This window comes from Elephas maximus, chromosome 4 (genome assembly GCF_024166365.1).
Source record: "Elephas maximus indicus isolate mEleMax1 chromosome 4, mEleMax1 primary haplotype, whole genome shotgun sequence".
Lineage (NCBI taxonomy): Eukaryota > Metazoa > Chordata > Mammalia > Proboscidea > Elephantidae > Elephas > Elephas maximus.
In genome coordinates, this window is record NC_064822.1 from 109,500,459 (window position 1) to 109,518,324 (window position 17,866).

The 17,866-nt window shown below is 52.2% G+C and overlaps 1 protein-coding gene and 1 long non-coding RNA gene across 2 annotated transcripts; one reads left to right on the forward strand and one right to left on the reverse strand.

Annotated features, from left to right (window-relative positions):
- Positions 1–4,503: 4,503 nt before the first annotated feature.
- Positions 4,504–8,569, reverse strand: LOC126075509 (uncharacterized). Its single transcript, XR_007517214.1, has 3 exons — positions 8,489–8,569; positions 6,100–7,643; positions 4,504–5,356 (listed from the first exon to the last, which is right to left on the reverse strand). It is a non-coding gene; the product is annotated as an uncharacterized LOC126075509 (long non-coding RNA).
- A 403-nt stretch (positions 8,570–8,972) lies between these two features.
- Positions 8,973–13,942, forward strand: HOXC10 (homeobox C10). The gene is made up of 2 exons (XM_049883312.1): positions 8,973–9,776; positions 12,837–13,942. The coding sequence occupies exons 1-2, from the start codon at positions 9,026–9,028 to the stop codon at positions 13,112–13,114; spliced, it is 1,029 nt and encodes a 342-aa protein (XP_049739269.1). The 5' UTR covers positions 8,973–9,025; the 3' UTR covers positions 13,115–13,942.
- Positions 13,943–17,866: the final 3,924 nt, after the last annotated feature.

The following is a 17,866-nucleotide window of genomic DNA, read 5'->3' on the forward strand; positions in this document are numbered from 1 at the left end:
GCGCCTGGAAAGTGATTCAAATCAGCCATCTTTCTTCATGTGTGTGAGTGTGTGTGTGCATGTGCAATCTCCACCCTGCTTCCATCCCAGAAGTATTGTTGTGATTTTTTTTTTGGTGGCAAATAAAGATATTTCTGTTCGATATTATTATTTTATTTGACCCTTTCGTTAGCCCCTCTCCTCTTAAAACCCTCCGTACTCTTGTACTCCAGGGGAGGAGGCAGCAGCAGGCAGGCAGGAACCTGAGGACAGGAGTGTGGAGGTGATGTAGGCCCCAGTTGCGGGCCTGCACCACCTCCCTGTTGGCAGGGGCAAAAGCCTGGCAGTAGTTTCCTCCTGCTCCTAAGCTGAGGACATTCCACAGCTACTCTTAAAGCTCTCCTTTCTCACATGCAGCTTGAGCTGTGTCCAAACGCCCAGCAAGGCTTTCCGTTTAAGTACACGTTTGTTGTGGAATTCATTGTAACCATCATCAAATTTAAATTTATAGGAATTTTCTTGGCTCCACCACCCTCCCACCAGATGTCTCCGTCTGTCACTGTTAAATGTGTAGGGTTGAGGGTAAGGCTTTCTTTTTTCTTTTTTTTTTTTTCTCCCTCTATGCGAAGACTGTACTGGAATTTTTATATACAGTTTTGAGAGAAGGAGGAGAGAGGAGGAGAAGCCAGCCTCCTCCTCCTTTTCCTCTCTGGGGCCCCTGGGTGTGGGAAGGTGGGCCCAGGCCCCTTCCCCTCAGGCACAAATGGCCAGGCTCCTCCAGACACAACAAGACATCTTAGGCTGGGGCCACCCTGATGTTTATACATTGGTCTCCCAGAGTAGAAAGCCACAGAGACTTGTTTTATAGGGGTTGGCATAGGGAGAGACGGAGGAAAGAAGGTGACCCTCCTGGGGGCAGTCACCACACCCATCTGTATTTGCTGCGTGTTTCTTCCATGTAAAGATGATCATGGCCCTTTTAGTGCTTTCAGTGAGGGGACTTGGTGGCCTGCATTCCCAGATTTATTATTCAGGGGCTCAGATTAGGGATCAATTCTCTCATCTTTGCCCTCTCTTTGGAATCGTTGTTGTGTCATTCACAGAAAATATTTTTGCTGATATAATTCTGTTGGATGAAAGAGAAGAAAAGCACCACAACTATCACATCTAGATTCGGTCACTGTTTTTAATGGCAGAGATTCTACTGTTGTATCTGAACCCCTAATTTGTAAATATGGGTCCTGAGACAAGATACTCAAACCAGAGTGTGTATGCAGCCCCACAGTTCCCCTATATACCCAAAACAAATATTTTATTGTAGTCAACGTGCCTAGGAGTGCATGTGTGAAGGAATATTATTTGTACACTTTTGCCTGTAATATGGAGTAAATCTGAACACACGCACATCTAGGCCCTGTATCCTGCGGTGTGTGTAACCACCTATAGTATTTATTGCAGGAATGCAACTGAGGATCCTGTGTGTGTGTGTGAGAGAGAGAGAGAGAGAGACTTCTCTGTGTATATTTATCCATATTGGGCAACATTGGCCTGCCAGCCAGGTTTCCTGTAAAATAGGATGGAGATAGCTCTATAGAATGAACTGCTTTATAAAGCAAAGTATTCATTTCTAAATGGATCTTAAATTTGGAGAAAAATACTTAAAACCTGCAGCTACCACTTTCCTTGCAATGCACAGCCCCAGAAGATTCCCAGCTCCAGAAGCGGTTTTTGAAGGATAGGGGATCATCATGAAAGAAAAACAAAGGCTTCTGTGACTCGGGCCTGGGAACTCACTAGTCCTCGGTGACCCTCTAAAAAGGAGGAAAAAAAAGGGATCTCTTCTCCCCCAAACAAACCCACCTTTGGGCCCCCAGAATGTCCAACCCCCCTTGCCATCAGGGGCGCTCTGAGCTCAGCCTCTTGGGGTAATCCCCTCCAGCCGTGGTGCTGCCCTGGAACAAAAGATCTTCGTCTAGACGCCGCCATAAAGCACCCCCCGCGCCTCTAAACCCAGTTTCATTTTGCCCTTAACGACCTAGTCTGGCCTGTGTTAGAAAACGCTTCCGCCCTAAATAGTAAACAAACCTGCAGTGGACGGTCCTGGCTCCCCCAGCACACCCCAGACCTCCCCACCTCATCACCCCATTGCCCACATTTTCCCTCTTCTCTTCCAGGCTTTCTCAGCTCCCAGCTCCCCAGCCCCCTTGCCCTCACTCCCCCCAGTAAATAAACGGAGGCCGAGTTCAAAGTTTCCCGGAGCTAAGGAGGAATGTTGGTTGTAAAAATCCAAGTTTATAGTGCACGTGGGAGTTTACAAGGGTATTAAGTGGTGTGGGCTGAGAGAGAGCATTCTGGACCCCTCCCCCTCCTTCTATGGGCTTTTGGGTGCAAGGAGAATCTAGGAGACTTGAAAAGAGAAGTGGGTTGGAGGCAGCTTTGAGTTTGGGGTCCCTTTGTCACTCAGACCCTTAGGTTGCTGGGGCAGGACCACAAGGACCCCTTGTAAGAAGGGTTATGACCCCCAGCAAGCATCTCTGAAAGCCCACAAGTTGGTTCTAGGTATACTAGATGGAGGGGTTGGTGATCCCCATGTTTGGGCGAAGTGAGAAAGGTGCAGACCAAGCGTTGGAAAGTAAGCAGAGTTGTGGACACCTGAAGCCAATCCTCAACCAGAGGGAAAGAACCTACTTTGGGCTAATTTCTCGAGTGGACTGAGGGCAGAGAGGGCTTTTCACACCAGGGCAAAGGAGAACTTTGAACTTCAAGGGAGTCAAGGGCACCACCCCTTCCCTCTCCCCGCCCCTCTCAGGAATCTGTAGGACAATCCATTTCTGGGCCAATATTCCCTGAAGGGGCAACCCCTGGAATTTCCTGGTGCCCTAGGGATGGGGTTGTTTGTTGCAGTCTCTCTACTCAGAGTCCGGCCAGAACTGTGTACACGCGACTACACTCTTTATTATTCGTATAAACCTTTGGAAGAGGCAACACCCCAGGAAGTTTTTATAACTTTGTTTGGCATAAAAGTTTTACAAGCTTTCCCTCCCCCCCCCCCTTTTTTTTTAACTTAAAGTTTTGGTCTTGCCTTGCAATGAAATATCAGGATCTTTGGGAGGGAGAGGAAAGAGGGGCTCTGGAGTCTTGGCAGTGGGGGGGGGGAGGGTTGGGGGCTGCTTCTGTTTGCCTAAGGCAAAACAAGATTTGAAGGCTGGGGTCAACCTTCAATCTGGCATTGGAGGCTGCAGGCCTCCAAGAGAGTTCTGTAGACTCTGCTCTAGAGATGCACCCTCCTCACAACCCCCCAAAGTTTGGACAAATACAGATATTGTCTTCTGGGGTTGCCTAACAATGAGATGGAACCTATATTAGCAGGACTAGACCTCTCTCTCTGTCACACACAAACACACACACACCCCTATACACACATCTCCACCTGCTGCACAAAGTGGAGACCAGTAACCTTGACTCAAACCACCGCTTTGGGAGGATCTCTGTACACACAGCCCTGTATTCCCACAGACTGCAAAGTAACAATGGGTTTGAAGACAGAAACAATTCAAAATGCCAGAAACTCCTGCCTAGAAGTTGTAGGATGGAAGATGGAGGACCTGCAGGGCTGCGTGGTCTGGAAGTGTGGAGAACAAAGGTGCCCTTGTGGGGACATGGCCCTTGGGCTGCCAAGCCCACAGTGACCCTTGGACCTGCCCCCACCTGAGACTGAAAGAACCCCACTCCCTCATTTCCCCTGATCCAGACTCAGGGGCACCAACTGGACTCAAATTGAGGCCATTTTAGTGCTAAGCTCTGGCGGCAGGACAGACTGGAAGATTTCCCTAATGGCAGCCCTGGCAGACAAGGCTCCTTTGGGGTGATGAAAATGAATTACCTGACCCCAGGAACGATTTGGGCAGTTATCTGTGTCAGTGGGGAAGTGCCCCAGAGCCCGCTTTTCCTTCCTTGTAATGGCGATTGCTGAGGCCAGGCGGCTGGCTGGCGGCAGGCAGCCCTACACTTCGCCTTGTGAGGGGCCGACCTAAGGCTGAAGGCGGGAGAAGGTCAACTCCAAGCCTCAGCAGTGGGGTAGAGGAGGGATGTGACGGAGCCTGGTGCTTTCCGCCTCACCCAACCCAGCACAACAAAGAAAACTAAGAAAGCCCAAGGAAGAAAGTTAAATGGAGGGGAAGAAATGAGGAAGCAAGAAAAGAGCAAAGATTAAATTGTCTGTTAAAAAAAAAAAAGAAGAAATATGGAAATCAAGAGGACAACGATTTAAGAAAGCAAAGGATTGGGGGAAATGGAGGAAAAAAAGAACCGCAGAAAAAAAGAAGAGAGGAAGGGAAGAAAATTAGAAAAAGAAAGAAGCAAAGAGAAAGGATGAGAAACATATAAGACAGAAAGGAGAAGGAAAGCAGGGCAGCACTGTGCTGAGGCTTCTGTACAGGGCTCTGGATCTTGGAAAAGGAATTTAACCGGTGAGGGAGGAGCAGGGTTTTCCTCCCGAGCAAGTCGGCCCAACCGCAGCCCCGACTTCGCCTGGAAACCAGACTTACTGGGTCAACTTGGAAGCAAACCATTAGAATGGGGAGCAGGAGCTTTCCCCCCAACACTTCCTCCTATGCATTTCCTCCTCCCAAAGCTTCTCTCCGAAGTGTTTGCTGTCTGGTTTCAATTCAGAAGACAAAAGTTAAATAACTGGCCGGCTTCGGCAGGACCAGGAAGCAAGCAGTCTGACTGAAGCGGTTTCTCAGCCTTCGGAGACGGTGATCGCTGGGAGCATTTTGGGTAAAGTGAATATTTGTGGCTGGGTACACACAATTAAGTGCAAATTAGACACGCATATAGACGCACAGCTCCAGAGTATCTGGGCACAAATGTGTACTAGGTCCAGATGTGAGAGCGGACTCCGCTGGCCGGGCTGCCCGGCGGCTTCGAATTCCGGAGTAGACCAGAGGCCACTCCAACCGTCTCGGCCTCTCTGCTTCCTCTTGTACCTGTTTTAAAATATACCGCCCCCCGCCCCGCGGTTCTCTGAACATTCTGCGTTTTGCCTGGGATTTCCCTGCTTCCAACTTAGTCGAGAGAAGCAAATCTTGCCTTTAAGTTTTGGGAAGAGAATGCTTCATCTGGGCCTCCAAAATGAGAGGAAAAAGAAGACAACGGCAATATCCACCACTGATTTTATTTTGTTTTCCATTTTGCTTGAAGAGAATTCAATACACACACTTTATTATTGTTTTATTTTATTATTTTACCTCAAAGGGAGAGACACTCTTCATTTTTCACTTCATGTTTGGAATTTCCCAGATGACTTCCTTAACCTCACAGAGAAGCTGTTAATTTTTGATGGAGAAATCAAGGTGCTTCTGGGGTATTTTGTGAGCTGGAAAAGAGCGGAGATTCCATTCTATTCTTTCCTTCAGTTTTCACACGGAGCCCTTAGCGCCCCAACCCTCGGCATGCCCCCTGCAAACAGCCGGATCCTCCTGGATCATGCAAGAAACGCCTGCATCTCCAGAACCTGTGCCTACTCCTCTCCCTTGCTCACAGCCCCACAGGCGGGAGGAGGCCCAGGCTCATTCTGCAGCCCCTCCTGGGTCTGGGTGCCGGGAGGATGGGCCCCAGGCTTTAGGGCTCAGGATGGGTGGGATTTGTGAAGACGTAGGTGCAGCCTGAGCTCTGCTCTAGCCTGCAGCCCCTGGATTTTCGCATCCCCCAACTAAGGCAAGAGGCGGAGAGCCCTGACCCAGGCAAGAGTCAGGGAGCCCTGAGCCAGGCGAGAGGTGCAGGGTCTCTCCACATCCAGGGGAAGTTGGGGAAATGGCTTAACAGGTCCAGAAGGGGGTGGTTCTACAATGCAGAGACTTCCCTTGGGCCCTAATCCAGGCACCCGGGTGGCTCAGACAGGAAGGTCTTGGCCGGTTAGGGCAGGGCCAGTGGGCGCCTGGCAGCACGGAGTGGCTGTGGCGGCCCTAGTGCCTTTGAACGCCAGGCCCAGACAATAGGATGGAAAGGGCCTTTGCCTGTGGCCTCGGGAAAGGCCGAGCCCAAATAGGGCAGGGCTGGGACCCAGGCCTGGATGCATTTTTTGGGACCCACACAAATGCTCCCCTCGCTGATCCTTACCCTCACTTCTTCCTTCTTTTTACCTCCACTGAGGCAGAATCCCAAAGTCTGCAAAATCCCAAGAAGTTATTCAAGTCTGTTGCCCTTCAGGCTCTTGTTTAACAGTGCCCGGTTTGCGTTTATCCTGCGTAATTAGAAGCAAACATTTGTCCCACCGGGGGTCCCACTTAGGCTGATGAATTTGATTTCTTTTTTCATTAATGGGCAATGTTTATCATACTTTTAATTATTTCAACTTTAAACACTATTCGTTCTTGTGAGGAAGTGGGAGTTGAGGCGGGAGGTTCCTTCTCCCGAGGTATTATTTCCGTTAATAATAGCACGAATTCTGAAGAGACACTATCCTCTCCTTCTTCCACGGCTAAAGTGAGGGGTAGACTTGAGCAGGAATTGGACTGGGAGGGGGAGACAGGACCTGAGGCTGAGTTACTCCGCTGCTCCCCTGCTGGTTCCCCAGGTTAAGCTTCTGGCTTCTTGTTTTTGAGGGTAACTTGGAATTTGTCTCCGTTGCCCTTCAGCCACCGCCTTCCCCACCCTCTCCCAGGCTGGGCTCAGACTGGTCCCCTGTGCCTATGGCAGACCTCTCCTCACCCCGGCCGAATCCCAGCCTGGCCTCTGCTGAGGCTCCGGTAGCGCTGCCTCAGCCTCAGCTACCAACATTCAGAGGAAAAATAAAATAAACAAGAAAAAGCCGAGGTGGCCAAGAGGCACCTGGGTGTGGGGGAAAGGGTCCACTAGACCCCCACACTGGGGGGGGGGGCAAGGACAGGGAACTGGGAGGTGGAATTCCGGGGACAGGCATGCCAGGCAGAAAAATAAAGAAGTGAAAGGGGGGGAGGGAACCCCCCCAAAGCCATATAATTCTCAATTGCTCTGGTCTTTAATTTCATCACCCCATAAATGAGAAAATATCCGTTCCCATACTAAATTTTTATCCCTGGCTGATAAATATGACTGGGAATTTTCGTTGGGTCCTCATAAAAGTGAACAGTTTCGATCAAACTGGTGGGGAAAGACTTATGCAGATAATACAAACAGAGTGGCCATAAAGTCTGGGCGGCTTCCCTTGGGGTGGGCTGTGGGACAAATGGCTCCCTGACTTGGCTGCTGGCCGAGCTGTCCCAAGTCTCCTCTGGGGCCTAAACAGCCTAACCTTGCCCCGACCAACCCCCGAGCTGAGTCCACCGCCGCCCCTAAAAATGAAATCACAAAACCATTTCAAATCTCCCCTGGCCGGCCCAGCCCGGTCACACACTCCACATTTCCTTCCAGTTTTCCCGGGGTTCAGGGGCCCCTGCACCTTCCCTCTCGCCCCCCGGATGGGGGAATTCGATGGATTCCTTCCTGTAGCCCCCTCCCTGCAGCCGCTGGCTTGGGCCTTTCTAACTGCGGTCCAGTCTCCACTCTCCTCCACGCCAGGGCGCCGGGAGCTCCAGTCCTTTCCCCGCCAGGCGCCAGCCCTTCGGAAAGTCAAATCCGGAGGCTCCGTTCAGAGAAAAATGCTGGGAGACCGGAAAGACAAGTTATTCCCCGGATTCCGTTTCCTGAGGAAGGGGTGGAGAGTTTAGTTCGCTTTAGGAGAAAGGCGATGGAAAAGCGGAAGGAACTATTTGAAACACAAGTTTCCCCTACTTCTCGCTTCCCTCTATTAAAAAACAACAAAAATAGACTGGGATCCCTTATCTTCTTTCAAAAATTTCTCTGGCCCATTCCCGCTATTTAGGACACTTCTCTGGGTCAGATTTTGTCCAGTGTGATGTTCTGGTTTCCCATGTGATACGTGACTCTCCCAAGGCAGCAGAGGTTCCGCAGGTTCCCTCTTTCTCTCCGGAAATATTCGCTGTTTTAGTGGGGGCAAGGTCAAGCCGAAAGCGAGTGCCGCCAGGGTCTGGAGCAAAGTAGCCGAACCGGCCCCAAGGCCAAAGCCTTCCCTCCCCTGAGCTGGTGGTGACCCAGGAGCTGCCCACTCCCCCAGGTCCGGGCCGCAGCTCTGGGTCGGGGAGCGGGCGCATCTGGTCGCCCGCTTCCTCGTCCCCTCGGCCCCTACATCCACTCGCGACCTCCTTTCCCGAGCAGCCCTGAAGTGACCCGTGACTCCCTCCCTGGCTCACCCCAGACACTGAAGCCCCAGCCAACTCCCGCAGAGAACCTACAACTCAACCAACCTCCGAGACCCGCGGTCCTCCGAGCGCCCAGCCCCCAGGGCTAAGCCCGAGGGACGAAGAGGCAGGGAAGCAGAAACTTTAGTCTTGTTTGGGGTTCTTCAACTTTTTCTCCCTTTCTCTGCCCTCCAGAGTATCCCCCAAAACCTCAACCCTACTCCCACCCCAAGGGAAGAAGCAAGGGGATTAGAGGAGAGGAAAAGAGGTGGTGAGGAAAGGGAAAGTACCTGGATCGTGCCTTGACCTTTTAATTTGAATTTGACTGTTTTGAGCCCCGAGTTGCCTCGCTCTCCCGCACTCCGGCATTTCCCCCCTCTCCGCCCCCCTCTCCCCAGGAGTTACAGGCTGGTTCCCGGGTAAACAAACCCCACTCGCCCCAGAACCCTCTCTCGGTCCCCCTCCACCCCCTCCCGCCCCTTCCGCCCCGGGGGCGCTTTCTTTGTTCGCAGGGAAGGGCTCCGGCGCCCCTACCCCGAGGCGGCTGCTAGGTGGCGCTGTTACTCCACGCTCCGCGCTCCGCCTGCCGACAACTTGACCCCGCTGACGTCACGGCTGTCTGAATCATCAAGGCCATTTTCAAATCCCATTGGTCTAGCCGTCACATGGTGAGGCCCGAATGCGCGGATAATTATGGAGCTGATATTTCCCCCCTCCCCTTCTTTTCCCTCCCGCCCCTCCAACCACCCCCCCTCCCGGATGGGGAAAAAAAAAGATGTCAGCTCCTCCGCTGTAGTATTGCTCCTTAAAAACCCCTCTCTCTGAAAATGACATGCCCTCGCAATGTAACTCCGAACTCGTACGCGGAGCCCTTGGCTGCGCCCGGCGGAGGAGAGCGCTATAGCCGGAGCGCAGGCATGTATATGCAATCTGGGAGTGACTTCAACTGCGGGGTGATGAGGGGCTGCGGGCTCGCGCCCTCGCTCTCCAAGAGGGATGAGGGCGGCAGCCCAAACCTCGCCCTCAACAACTACCCGTCCTACCTCTCGCAGCTGGACTCCTGGGGCGACCCCAAAGCCGCCTACCGCCTGGAACAACCTGTTGGCAGGCCGCTGTCCTCTTGCTCCTACCCACCTAGTGTCAAGGAGGAGAATGTCTGCTGCATGTACAGCGCAGAGAAGCGGGTGAAAAGTGCCCCCGAGGCAGCTCTCTACTCCCATCCCCTGCCGGAGTCCTGCCTCGGGGAGCACGAGGTGCCGGTGCCCAGCTACTACCGCGCCAGCCCGAGCTACTCCGCACTGGACAAGCCGCCGCACTGTGCTGGGGCCAACGACTTCGAAGCCCCTTTCGAGCAGCGGGCCAGTCTCAACCCACGCGCCGAACATCTGGAGTCGCCCCAGCTCGGGGGCAAAGTGAGTTTCCCTGAGACCCCTAAGTCCGACAGTCAGACCCCCAGCCCCAATGAGATTAAGACGGAGCAGAGCCTGGCGGGCCCCAAAGGCAGCCCCTCGGAGAGCGAGAAAGAGCGGGCCAAGACCGCCGGCTCCAGCCCAGACACCTCGGATAACGAAGCGAAAGGTAAGGCCGCCTGGGCCGCGGGCCCGGCTGGGACGTTAGGGTACTTGGTGTTCGTGTCTGGGCCGGGAGTGAGGTGGGGGCAAGGGTCGGGCCCAGGGGGCCCGGGACGGTCTCAGAAATGAGACCCGGGCTTGCGACTCTTGTCTGCTAAGCGCCCGGTAAGCGGCGACGTGGAGGTGCTGGGCCGGCTGCGGCCGTGGACGCTGAGGCGGGGTGATGCGCACCACGGACAGCCTGCGGGTGCCTTGTGCTGCCCAGGGCCTGTGACTACTCCCGGGTGCGTGAGGGCTTTGGTTTGCAAGCTCTAGGCTGGTGTCCTAGGGGACTGATTTCCCCCCACCCCCGCCTGCTCAGATCAGAGGCTTGCAAAAAGCTTAAAATGGCGATCTTGGGCCAGAGGCTAGGAAATGATTGGGAGAAGGCGGATTTCGCTTTATTGCGTTTGCCCAGTTGAAAATTGTTTCCTGCGAAACCGCGATTTGTTGTTTGTGGGTCTGATTTGTGCGTGCGGTTTGGGCTCCTGCGGTTTTTGGTTTGGCCCTGGCCTCTGGCAGTGGGGCTGGGGCCAGAAGAGGTGTAGGTGAAGGGGTGCCCCGCCACTTCCCTCCTGCCCCCAGACGCCCCGCTCGTGGATGATGTTGGAACAGGGCATTTGGAATGTTGTAGGTTGTTTTATCTCCCCTTCAAATTTTTTTCTTTTCCTTTTCCCTAGTTAAATTAAAAAAAAAAAATTCTCCTTTGGTTTCCAAAAAGCAGCTTACAAATGAGCGGTTGCAAAATCTCTCTGTGTGTGGCAAGCGGTTTTATCCTGAAAGGGAGAGTGGCTTTGGTTGGATTTCACTGTGATTTTTGGTTGAAGAGAGAAAGCCTAGCCAGAGTACAAGCTCAGGGTTCAAGATTCATTTCTGCTGCAGGAACTGGGAGCCTCCAGAACCTTTCTCTGGCATCTGGAGAAAGGATGTGGAAGAAACAGGGGCAGGGGAAAGAGGCTGAGGGAAACGACTTTCCCTGAAAAGTTGAAGCAAAAGGCATCTGAAAAGGCCCAACGGGGAAGAATAAACCTGCTCCCCAAGAAACTAGCTACTGGCTGCCGTGTATATAAGAGTAGCTCTTTTGGGTGAAATATTGAGAGCGGAGCAGGCTGGGGGTGGCCTGGATCTTGTGCTTTGTATATGGATGGGCACACACACATGCCTGGCAGCCAGCTGTGCCACACTCACACACACCTGTCTCGCATTCTCTGCGCACACTCACGCATACCCGCGCGCACACGCTCATACACACACGCACTCTTTTGGCGGGCAAGGGCAGAACCTCACCTGCTTGGGTCTACTATGCAAAGGTGGCCTTGCAAAATCAGCCCATAGAGACCCTGGCCTGAAGATGAACATGGGTATGTGTGTCAGGGTTAGGGGGCATGTATGCATTGTGAAGATTTAATTTTACACCTGCTCCCCAGACCCTCAGCTTGGTTGGGGTTCAGGTTTCGGGGAAGGAAAAGCTGTGTTTTAGCTCCACCAAAAGCAAAGTCAAGGTTAACAAACCTACCTCCTAACTCTCGCTGCCCCCATTCCGGTAGGCTCCCCTTTCCCACCTGCCCTCCCCATCACAGCTGAATCCTCCCCCCACCCCCACCTAAATCTCCCTCTGCAGGCATTTTGCCTGTGCCCTTCTTGCTCCTCACATTGGTGTCTTCACCAGGCCAGAGGCAAAAGGGCTTTCAGCCAAATTTCCCCATTTGTAAATTCTCCTTTCTCCTCAAGCCCCAATAAGAAGATAAACAGGACAAAGCTAGATGTGGAGAGCCCTTAAACAATTCAAAAGGAAGCTGCAGGTGCAGACATACAGGGAAGAATTAAGAAAATTCAAATTTTTTAGACTGCAGGCTCAAGTTTGCATTTTTCTGGTGTTTCCTGCCTCATCTGGAGTCCCCACACCATCCCCAATCAAGATACGATCCAGGTACTGGGCAGCTTCTTTGGGCATAGGGAGGAGATCAGAGCCCAGGGCAATCAGCAGAGCCCTTTCCTGGGTGCCCCTCTCAGGTCTCTGGACTCTGGGTTTTTCCCTAGAAAAGATATGCAGAGTCCTTTTACTGTTTGAGGAGCAGGACTGGCTCATTTCAGCAAGAACATGTGCCAGGAAGAGAAGCTGTCAATAAGATAATGAGAAATACACACAGTATTCTAATATCTCCTTGTATAAATGGACACTTGTATATATCTCTCTGTGTGTATATGTATGCAGGTGTGTGTGTGTGTATCTCTACAGGCATCTGCATCTGCATACAGGTTTACATAACCATATACACACAGACTGGGCAGGAGATTTCCAGGAGACTGCATTTCCTCAGGTTATCTGTCCCCCTTGACCTGAGCTCCCATGGCAAGGGCAGTTGTCTGAAGACCCTCAGCATGCCCAGAGCTGTTGTCCCTGACCTCTGCTACCCATACAAGCTCCCCTGTCCCAGCTACACATACCTGTGGAAAGGGCCAGAAGAGGAAGAGCTGGCAATGGGGAAATCAGATGGGATCAAGGGATGGGGACTTGGTGCAGGGGTAGCTGCAATGGCCTCTGGCCACAGAGTCTGGGGAGAAATCCCTCCACTGAATTTAAAAAGGTCTAAGTTCTCTGGGAATTGCTCTGGACAGTGGGTGGACTCTGTACTAGGGTCTTTCCTTCTGGTTGGATTTTTCCAGAGCTAGAGTGGAGCAGAGAGGAGGAAGGGCCTGGTGAGGTTTAGGGCACCCACCAGGGTCAGCGAGCTAGGGGAAAGCAAGAGTACTCAGCTCTCCTAGGTCAAGGTGGACTTGGGTAATTTAAATTTAATAAATGCTTTAGAGGAAAGAAACTCCTCCTTTTCGGCCCTGTCAGCCTAGCCTCCAAAGACATTCTAAGAGCCTTGCGCCAGAGAGGACCCCACCAGCCAGGCCTGTGGGGCAAGAGCATCTCCCCTGTGCTCCCTCCACTGCCCCCACAGCAGGCTGGCAAAGGCTGCAGAGCACTGAGAGGGTTTGCATCTTCAAGAGATACTTATGTAAATAATGTTATTTTTAACAGAGGAGATAAAGGCAGAAAACACCACAGGAAATTGGCTGACAGCAAAGAGCGGAAGGAAGAAGAGGTGCCCCTATACTAAACACCAGACGCTGGAATTGGAGAAAGAATTTCTGTTCAATATGTATTTGACGCGAGAGCGCCGCCTGGAGATTAGCAAGACCATTAACCTTACAGACAGACAAGTCAAAATCTGGTTTCAAAATCGCAGAATGAAACTCAAGAAAATGAACCGAGAGAATCGGATCCGGGAACTGACCTCCAATTTTAATTTCACCTGAGCTCTGGGTCTCCCCTCCCCCTCTCTTCTCCCCCTCCTTCCTTTCCCCGCCTCTCCTCCCTTTGTGCCTGGTGGTATATATATATTTTTTCCTCCCTGAGTATAAATGCAACATGCCTGCAAAAAGGCAAAGACCTCAGACTTTCCTTCCAAGGGACCTATGGTTTGTGCTGCGAGAAGATGCTTCCACCTAAAGCATGAGAAATGGGGCGCCAGGGGGTGAGGGGTGTGGTGTGTGTCTGCATAGAAGGGGTGGGAGTGTGGCTGGTGTGTGTGTCAAGCCCTCACTCACCCACACACTCACACACAGCATCCTGTTATCCATGCAAAGTTGAGGTGGAAACCACTGGGTTGTAGGGGGAAAAAGAGGGAAAAAAATCAACCAGAGAGGGTCTGTAATCTCACAGAGCACAGTCAGAATTGCTCCTTCCTTGCTGCATTTCCTCCTTAGAATAATAGACATTTTGGAAAGTTCGGCTAGTGTTTGTGTGTTTGTCGTAGCGCCCAGCGCCTCCACCGAAACCCTCTCAGTGTCTTTATCTCCCAGTCGCTCTGAGAATCTGCTTGAAGTCTCGTATTTGTACTGCTTTTCTCCCACCCCTTCCAACACCCCCGAATCCCCCATCCACTGACATCTCAGAAATTCCATCCAGAGGAACAACAACAACAAAAAAAAAATTAAAAAAAAAAATAACAGCAAAGCAAAGACCCCCCCCCCCCATATCACCCCTTCCCTGCCTGGGAGTTGTGTTATTTAAAGATATTCTGTATGTTGTACCTTTTGCATGTGGCTTCCTTAATGGAGAAAAAAAATCCTAATAAATTTTCAGAATCCTAATCCTCAAATGGGTGGTTTTTGTTTTTAGTGTTTTTAGCGACACCCCCACCCCCAAAGAGGCTGAGTGTGTGCATGTGTGTGTTTTGTATTTGACTCATCTCCTAGAGCCTTTCTAGAATGTCTCTTGGCGGGTTTAATGTAAGTGAGAGACCATAACGTTGATTTAAATATTATCCAGGTGACCACAATAAGTCAAGGTCATAAAACAGTAATGTCAGGACGGTCTTGGTGCGCGCGAGAGGTGGATTTTATGATCTGCAAATATAATGTGGTGCTGCAGTAAAAGATGCATTTAAAGGTGACTGGAGGAGGGAAAGAGGCAGAGAGCAAACTGCAATCTTGAGGAGCAGACGGATCTGATTGCCCAGGGTGCTGGGCTAGGCGTACCCCACTGCTGCTTGGGGGGGACCCCAAGAACCCCCCACCCATCCAAGGAGAGGAATAAACTTAACCGCCGGAGGGGGACAAGGAGCTCAGCCACCCTCCTCGACAGCAGCAGCAGAAGCGCCAGCAGAGGCAGGAGGCGGAGGCAGCGACAAGGTAAGAGAAGCGGTTTCTTTTTCTTCTCTTGGCGGCAGAGTAGGGACTGGCGGCATCCCCAGGTGCCCAGCGCACAGGGGGCAGAGCAGAGAGGAAGGTGTTTCTGAGGCACTGGGCTTGCTGAAAGCCCAGGCTCACCTGGCGGCCACAGGAGACAGAGGGCAGTGGCAGCGAGCTCCCTCTCCTCCCAGCCCCGGCCCGTTGCAGTAGGGTTTGCCGACGGTTAAAGGGGTGAATTGGTGATTTTTGGCTTCTTTCTCCTCTCAGGCACTTAGGGTCGCCTTGAGGTCGACACAGGGGTCTAGGTGTTGCTCTGTCTGGTTGTCTGCTGGGGGAAAAGGGGTGCGGGTGCCTGTGAGAGCTTTGGGGTTTGAAGCTTAGGTTTTCCTGCTTTTTGCTGATTTGGGTGTGAGCCTTGTGTAGACTTCCCATCCCCACGCTCCTTGGCTACAGGGCTTTGCCAGGCAAGTGGCCTGATTGGAAGTGGCTCTGGAGCACAGGCGCCTCCGTTCAGCCACTCGTAGATGCCAGAAGCAGGAGCTGAGCTGGGGGAGGCAAGGAGCTGGGAGAGGGAGCCTGGAAGGAGAAACAGATGAACAACACCCAGCTAGAGGGTGGAAGGAAGGTCCAGCTTCTCCCAGGGCCAGGGCCAGAGGCAGGGGACTATCTCCACTGTGGTTCTAGGAACGGGATGGGGATTTGTTGGCTAGCAGTCCCATTTCACCAGATTGTCCCTGAGCAATTTTCTTAGAACAGAACCTGATGAGGCAGTCAGACCCCCCTACCCACCTAGCCACCCAGAGTCTACTCTTTAGTCCTTAGGGAGGTTGTGGGGGCGGAAAGGGGGACGGGGCTGAATTTCTTCCTTCCCCAACCCCCTTCCCTTCTCCGGATAGATGCAAAGCCGAGTCTCCCGCCCTGCTTGCTCAGCTGATCTGTGGCTTAGGTAGTTTCATGTTGTTGGGATTAAGTTTTGAACTCGGCAACAAGAAACTGCCTGAGTTACATCAGTCGGTTTTCGTCGAGGGCCCCAATCCACCAGACCTGCTCCCTTTCTCTCCAGCGGGGCTGCCCCACAGCCCCCTCCCACATAGGGCAAAGCGGGTGTACACTAAGGAAGGCCAGCTATGAGTGGAGCTTTGGGACAAGTCTGAGGAACCGGCTTTACACTGTTCCCTCCTCAGCCTGTCCCAACCCCTGTGACTGAGGGAGAGTTTTTCCTTGCAGCTATTGTCTCCTGGGCCCAGCTGATGGAGACAAAGAAGGTGCAACCAATTCCTAGGAAATTCAGGAGTTTGAGTTAGAGATGGCCTGACGGACCAGCTCAGTTGAGCAGCAGGGTGGGGTGGGATCATCAGGAGAGAGAGGGGCACAGAAAGAAAAGGGAGTCTCTGGAGGGGTTAGTTTTTCTCATCTGCCATCTCCAAGAAAGAATCTGTCTCCAGTCAGCTGGGACTGGAGCTTCCCCTTCAAAAAGCGGGGTGCCTGAAGTCTCAAGAGTTGGGGAGCTCTGAGTGCACACAGCCACCTTCCATTCCCCTTCTATAATTCTGTCTCCAGGGGAAAGGGTATCTTCAGGATGTTGGGAGGTTAGAGGAAAGCCATCAAGTCCAAGTAGACCCCCCCCCGCCCCCGCCAAACAGACATACCCTACTGGGAAACATCAGGGCAAGAACCTGGCTCTGGTCTCTGTCTAGCTGGTTGTGGCCCCGTAGGCCTTGGTCTGTGTGTCTGTGGGTCTATGACTACCAGGCGGCTGCCTGCCTTTGCTCTGTGTGGGAATGTCTGGGTGAATGGAGGCGGCTGGCGCCCACCATTACCAAGTTGTTGGAAAGATTGGTTGATGCCAGGGGGAGGAGGGGAGGATAATGGGGTGGGGGTGATCTGACCAATGTGAAAACTTTGCAAAGCTTCCTCCCCTCCTTTTCACCTCTGGTTTCTCAGTTCTGGCCCTGGTTACTAGGGGGGAGGCCCTCAAAAGAGGTTTCTCTGCCTGCCAAAAAAAAAGTGGGGGAGTCAGAGAGAATGGGGAGATACACCCCTGTTCTGAGAGAGACTGGGAAAGAGAAAGCCAAAAGATGGAGGAAAGGTTCTTAGTTCTCTTATTTTGGAATTATGATTATTAAAACAGTATAAACTTTCAAACAGGGCAACAAAATCATGTCCCAGTATCAAAATATATACAGTGAGTTCTATATTCTTGCAGTGCTCTGCTGGGAGATAGATGTGACCTTGTACTAGTATAGGTCTCTGTTTTTATATCTCTGTCTCCTCCAGGCTCTCTCAAACCCGGTGTATGTGTTTACACACATACTACTTATTTCTCTGTCTCATACAAAGGGACCTCTTTCGACCCTAAGGAAGTAGGAGGAGAAAAATAGGAATCAAACCTTTTTTCTCCCCAGTTGAATTTGTCAGTTGTCTTTCTCTCTGTCCCCCAACCCCTTCTGGGGGGGAAAAAAAATCTCTGCTTCCCTTTCCATGGCTTCTGGGAAAACAGGGAGGCTTCCAGAGAGGCAGGCCAGCTGGTTTGAGGCAGGCAAGGGAGCTCCCAAATCAGGGGAGCCCCTAGCAGCCTCTGTATCTTCAGACTGCCCAGGTTCGGAGCCAGCTGGGGTGAAGGGAGTCCCAGGCAGGGGCGGAGCGCTCAGGAGTGCCTGGCTTGAAACAGTGTCCCCGATGGGCCGAAATTCGCCAATGAACGACTTCTGAGTTTTGGGTCCCTCTGCCCCCATTTCCACTTTAGAGCCAGTGGGCTATGGAGGGGGGGGAGGCAGCAGAGTCTGAGGCTGGGGTGTCCCCCTCCCCAAATTCCAGGGAATAGGGCAAGGTCTTATAGGGCCAAGGTGAGGGCCAGTCGGATGGCCAGAGTTCACTCCTGGGCCTTGGGGCTGTGGATCATGGCTAAGGCAATGGTGATTATTTATTCGCTTCGCTGCAAGGGAGTCTTCCGAAGGAACAGCGTGAAGAGGAGAGAAAAAATTATCTCTCTCGTCTGAGGATATTAAGATGGATTTTATTTCTTAAAGGACCCTCCCCGCCGAGAGCGCATAAGCGTAAACTTAATATATGCTCCGCAGCCCAACTCCAGAAATCGCAATAAAAGTTAAAACCTCCCCTACTGGTTTTTTTTAATTATGATATGGGAAAGAGGAGCAGGATTTATAGAGCTGAACTCTCGGCGTGTGAGTGTTTCAGACTTGCGGGAGAAGTAGAAAAAGGCAAGAGCTCGCCAAGGAGAATCTTGTTCTCTGAGATATCTCTCTGGCTGCGGGAACTCCTGCTCTGCCCAGGCCGATCCGCTGTGGCTTCCCTGGGACCTCAGCTCCCCAGCATCCTCTGCTCCGGCCCATGGCCTTGCTTCGGTTCGGAGAC

Excerpts from the sequence above, each read along its gene's own strand:
- HOXC10 (XM_049883312.1), top strand. The coding sequence starts at position 9,026 with ATGACATGCCCTCGCAATGTAACTCCGAACTCGTACGCGGAGCCCTTG. Across the intron at positions 9,777-12,836 it reads CTCGGATAACGAAGCGAAAG|AGGAGATAAAGGCAGAAAAC; the intron begins GTAAGGCCGCCT and ends TATTTTTAACAG.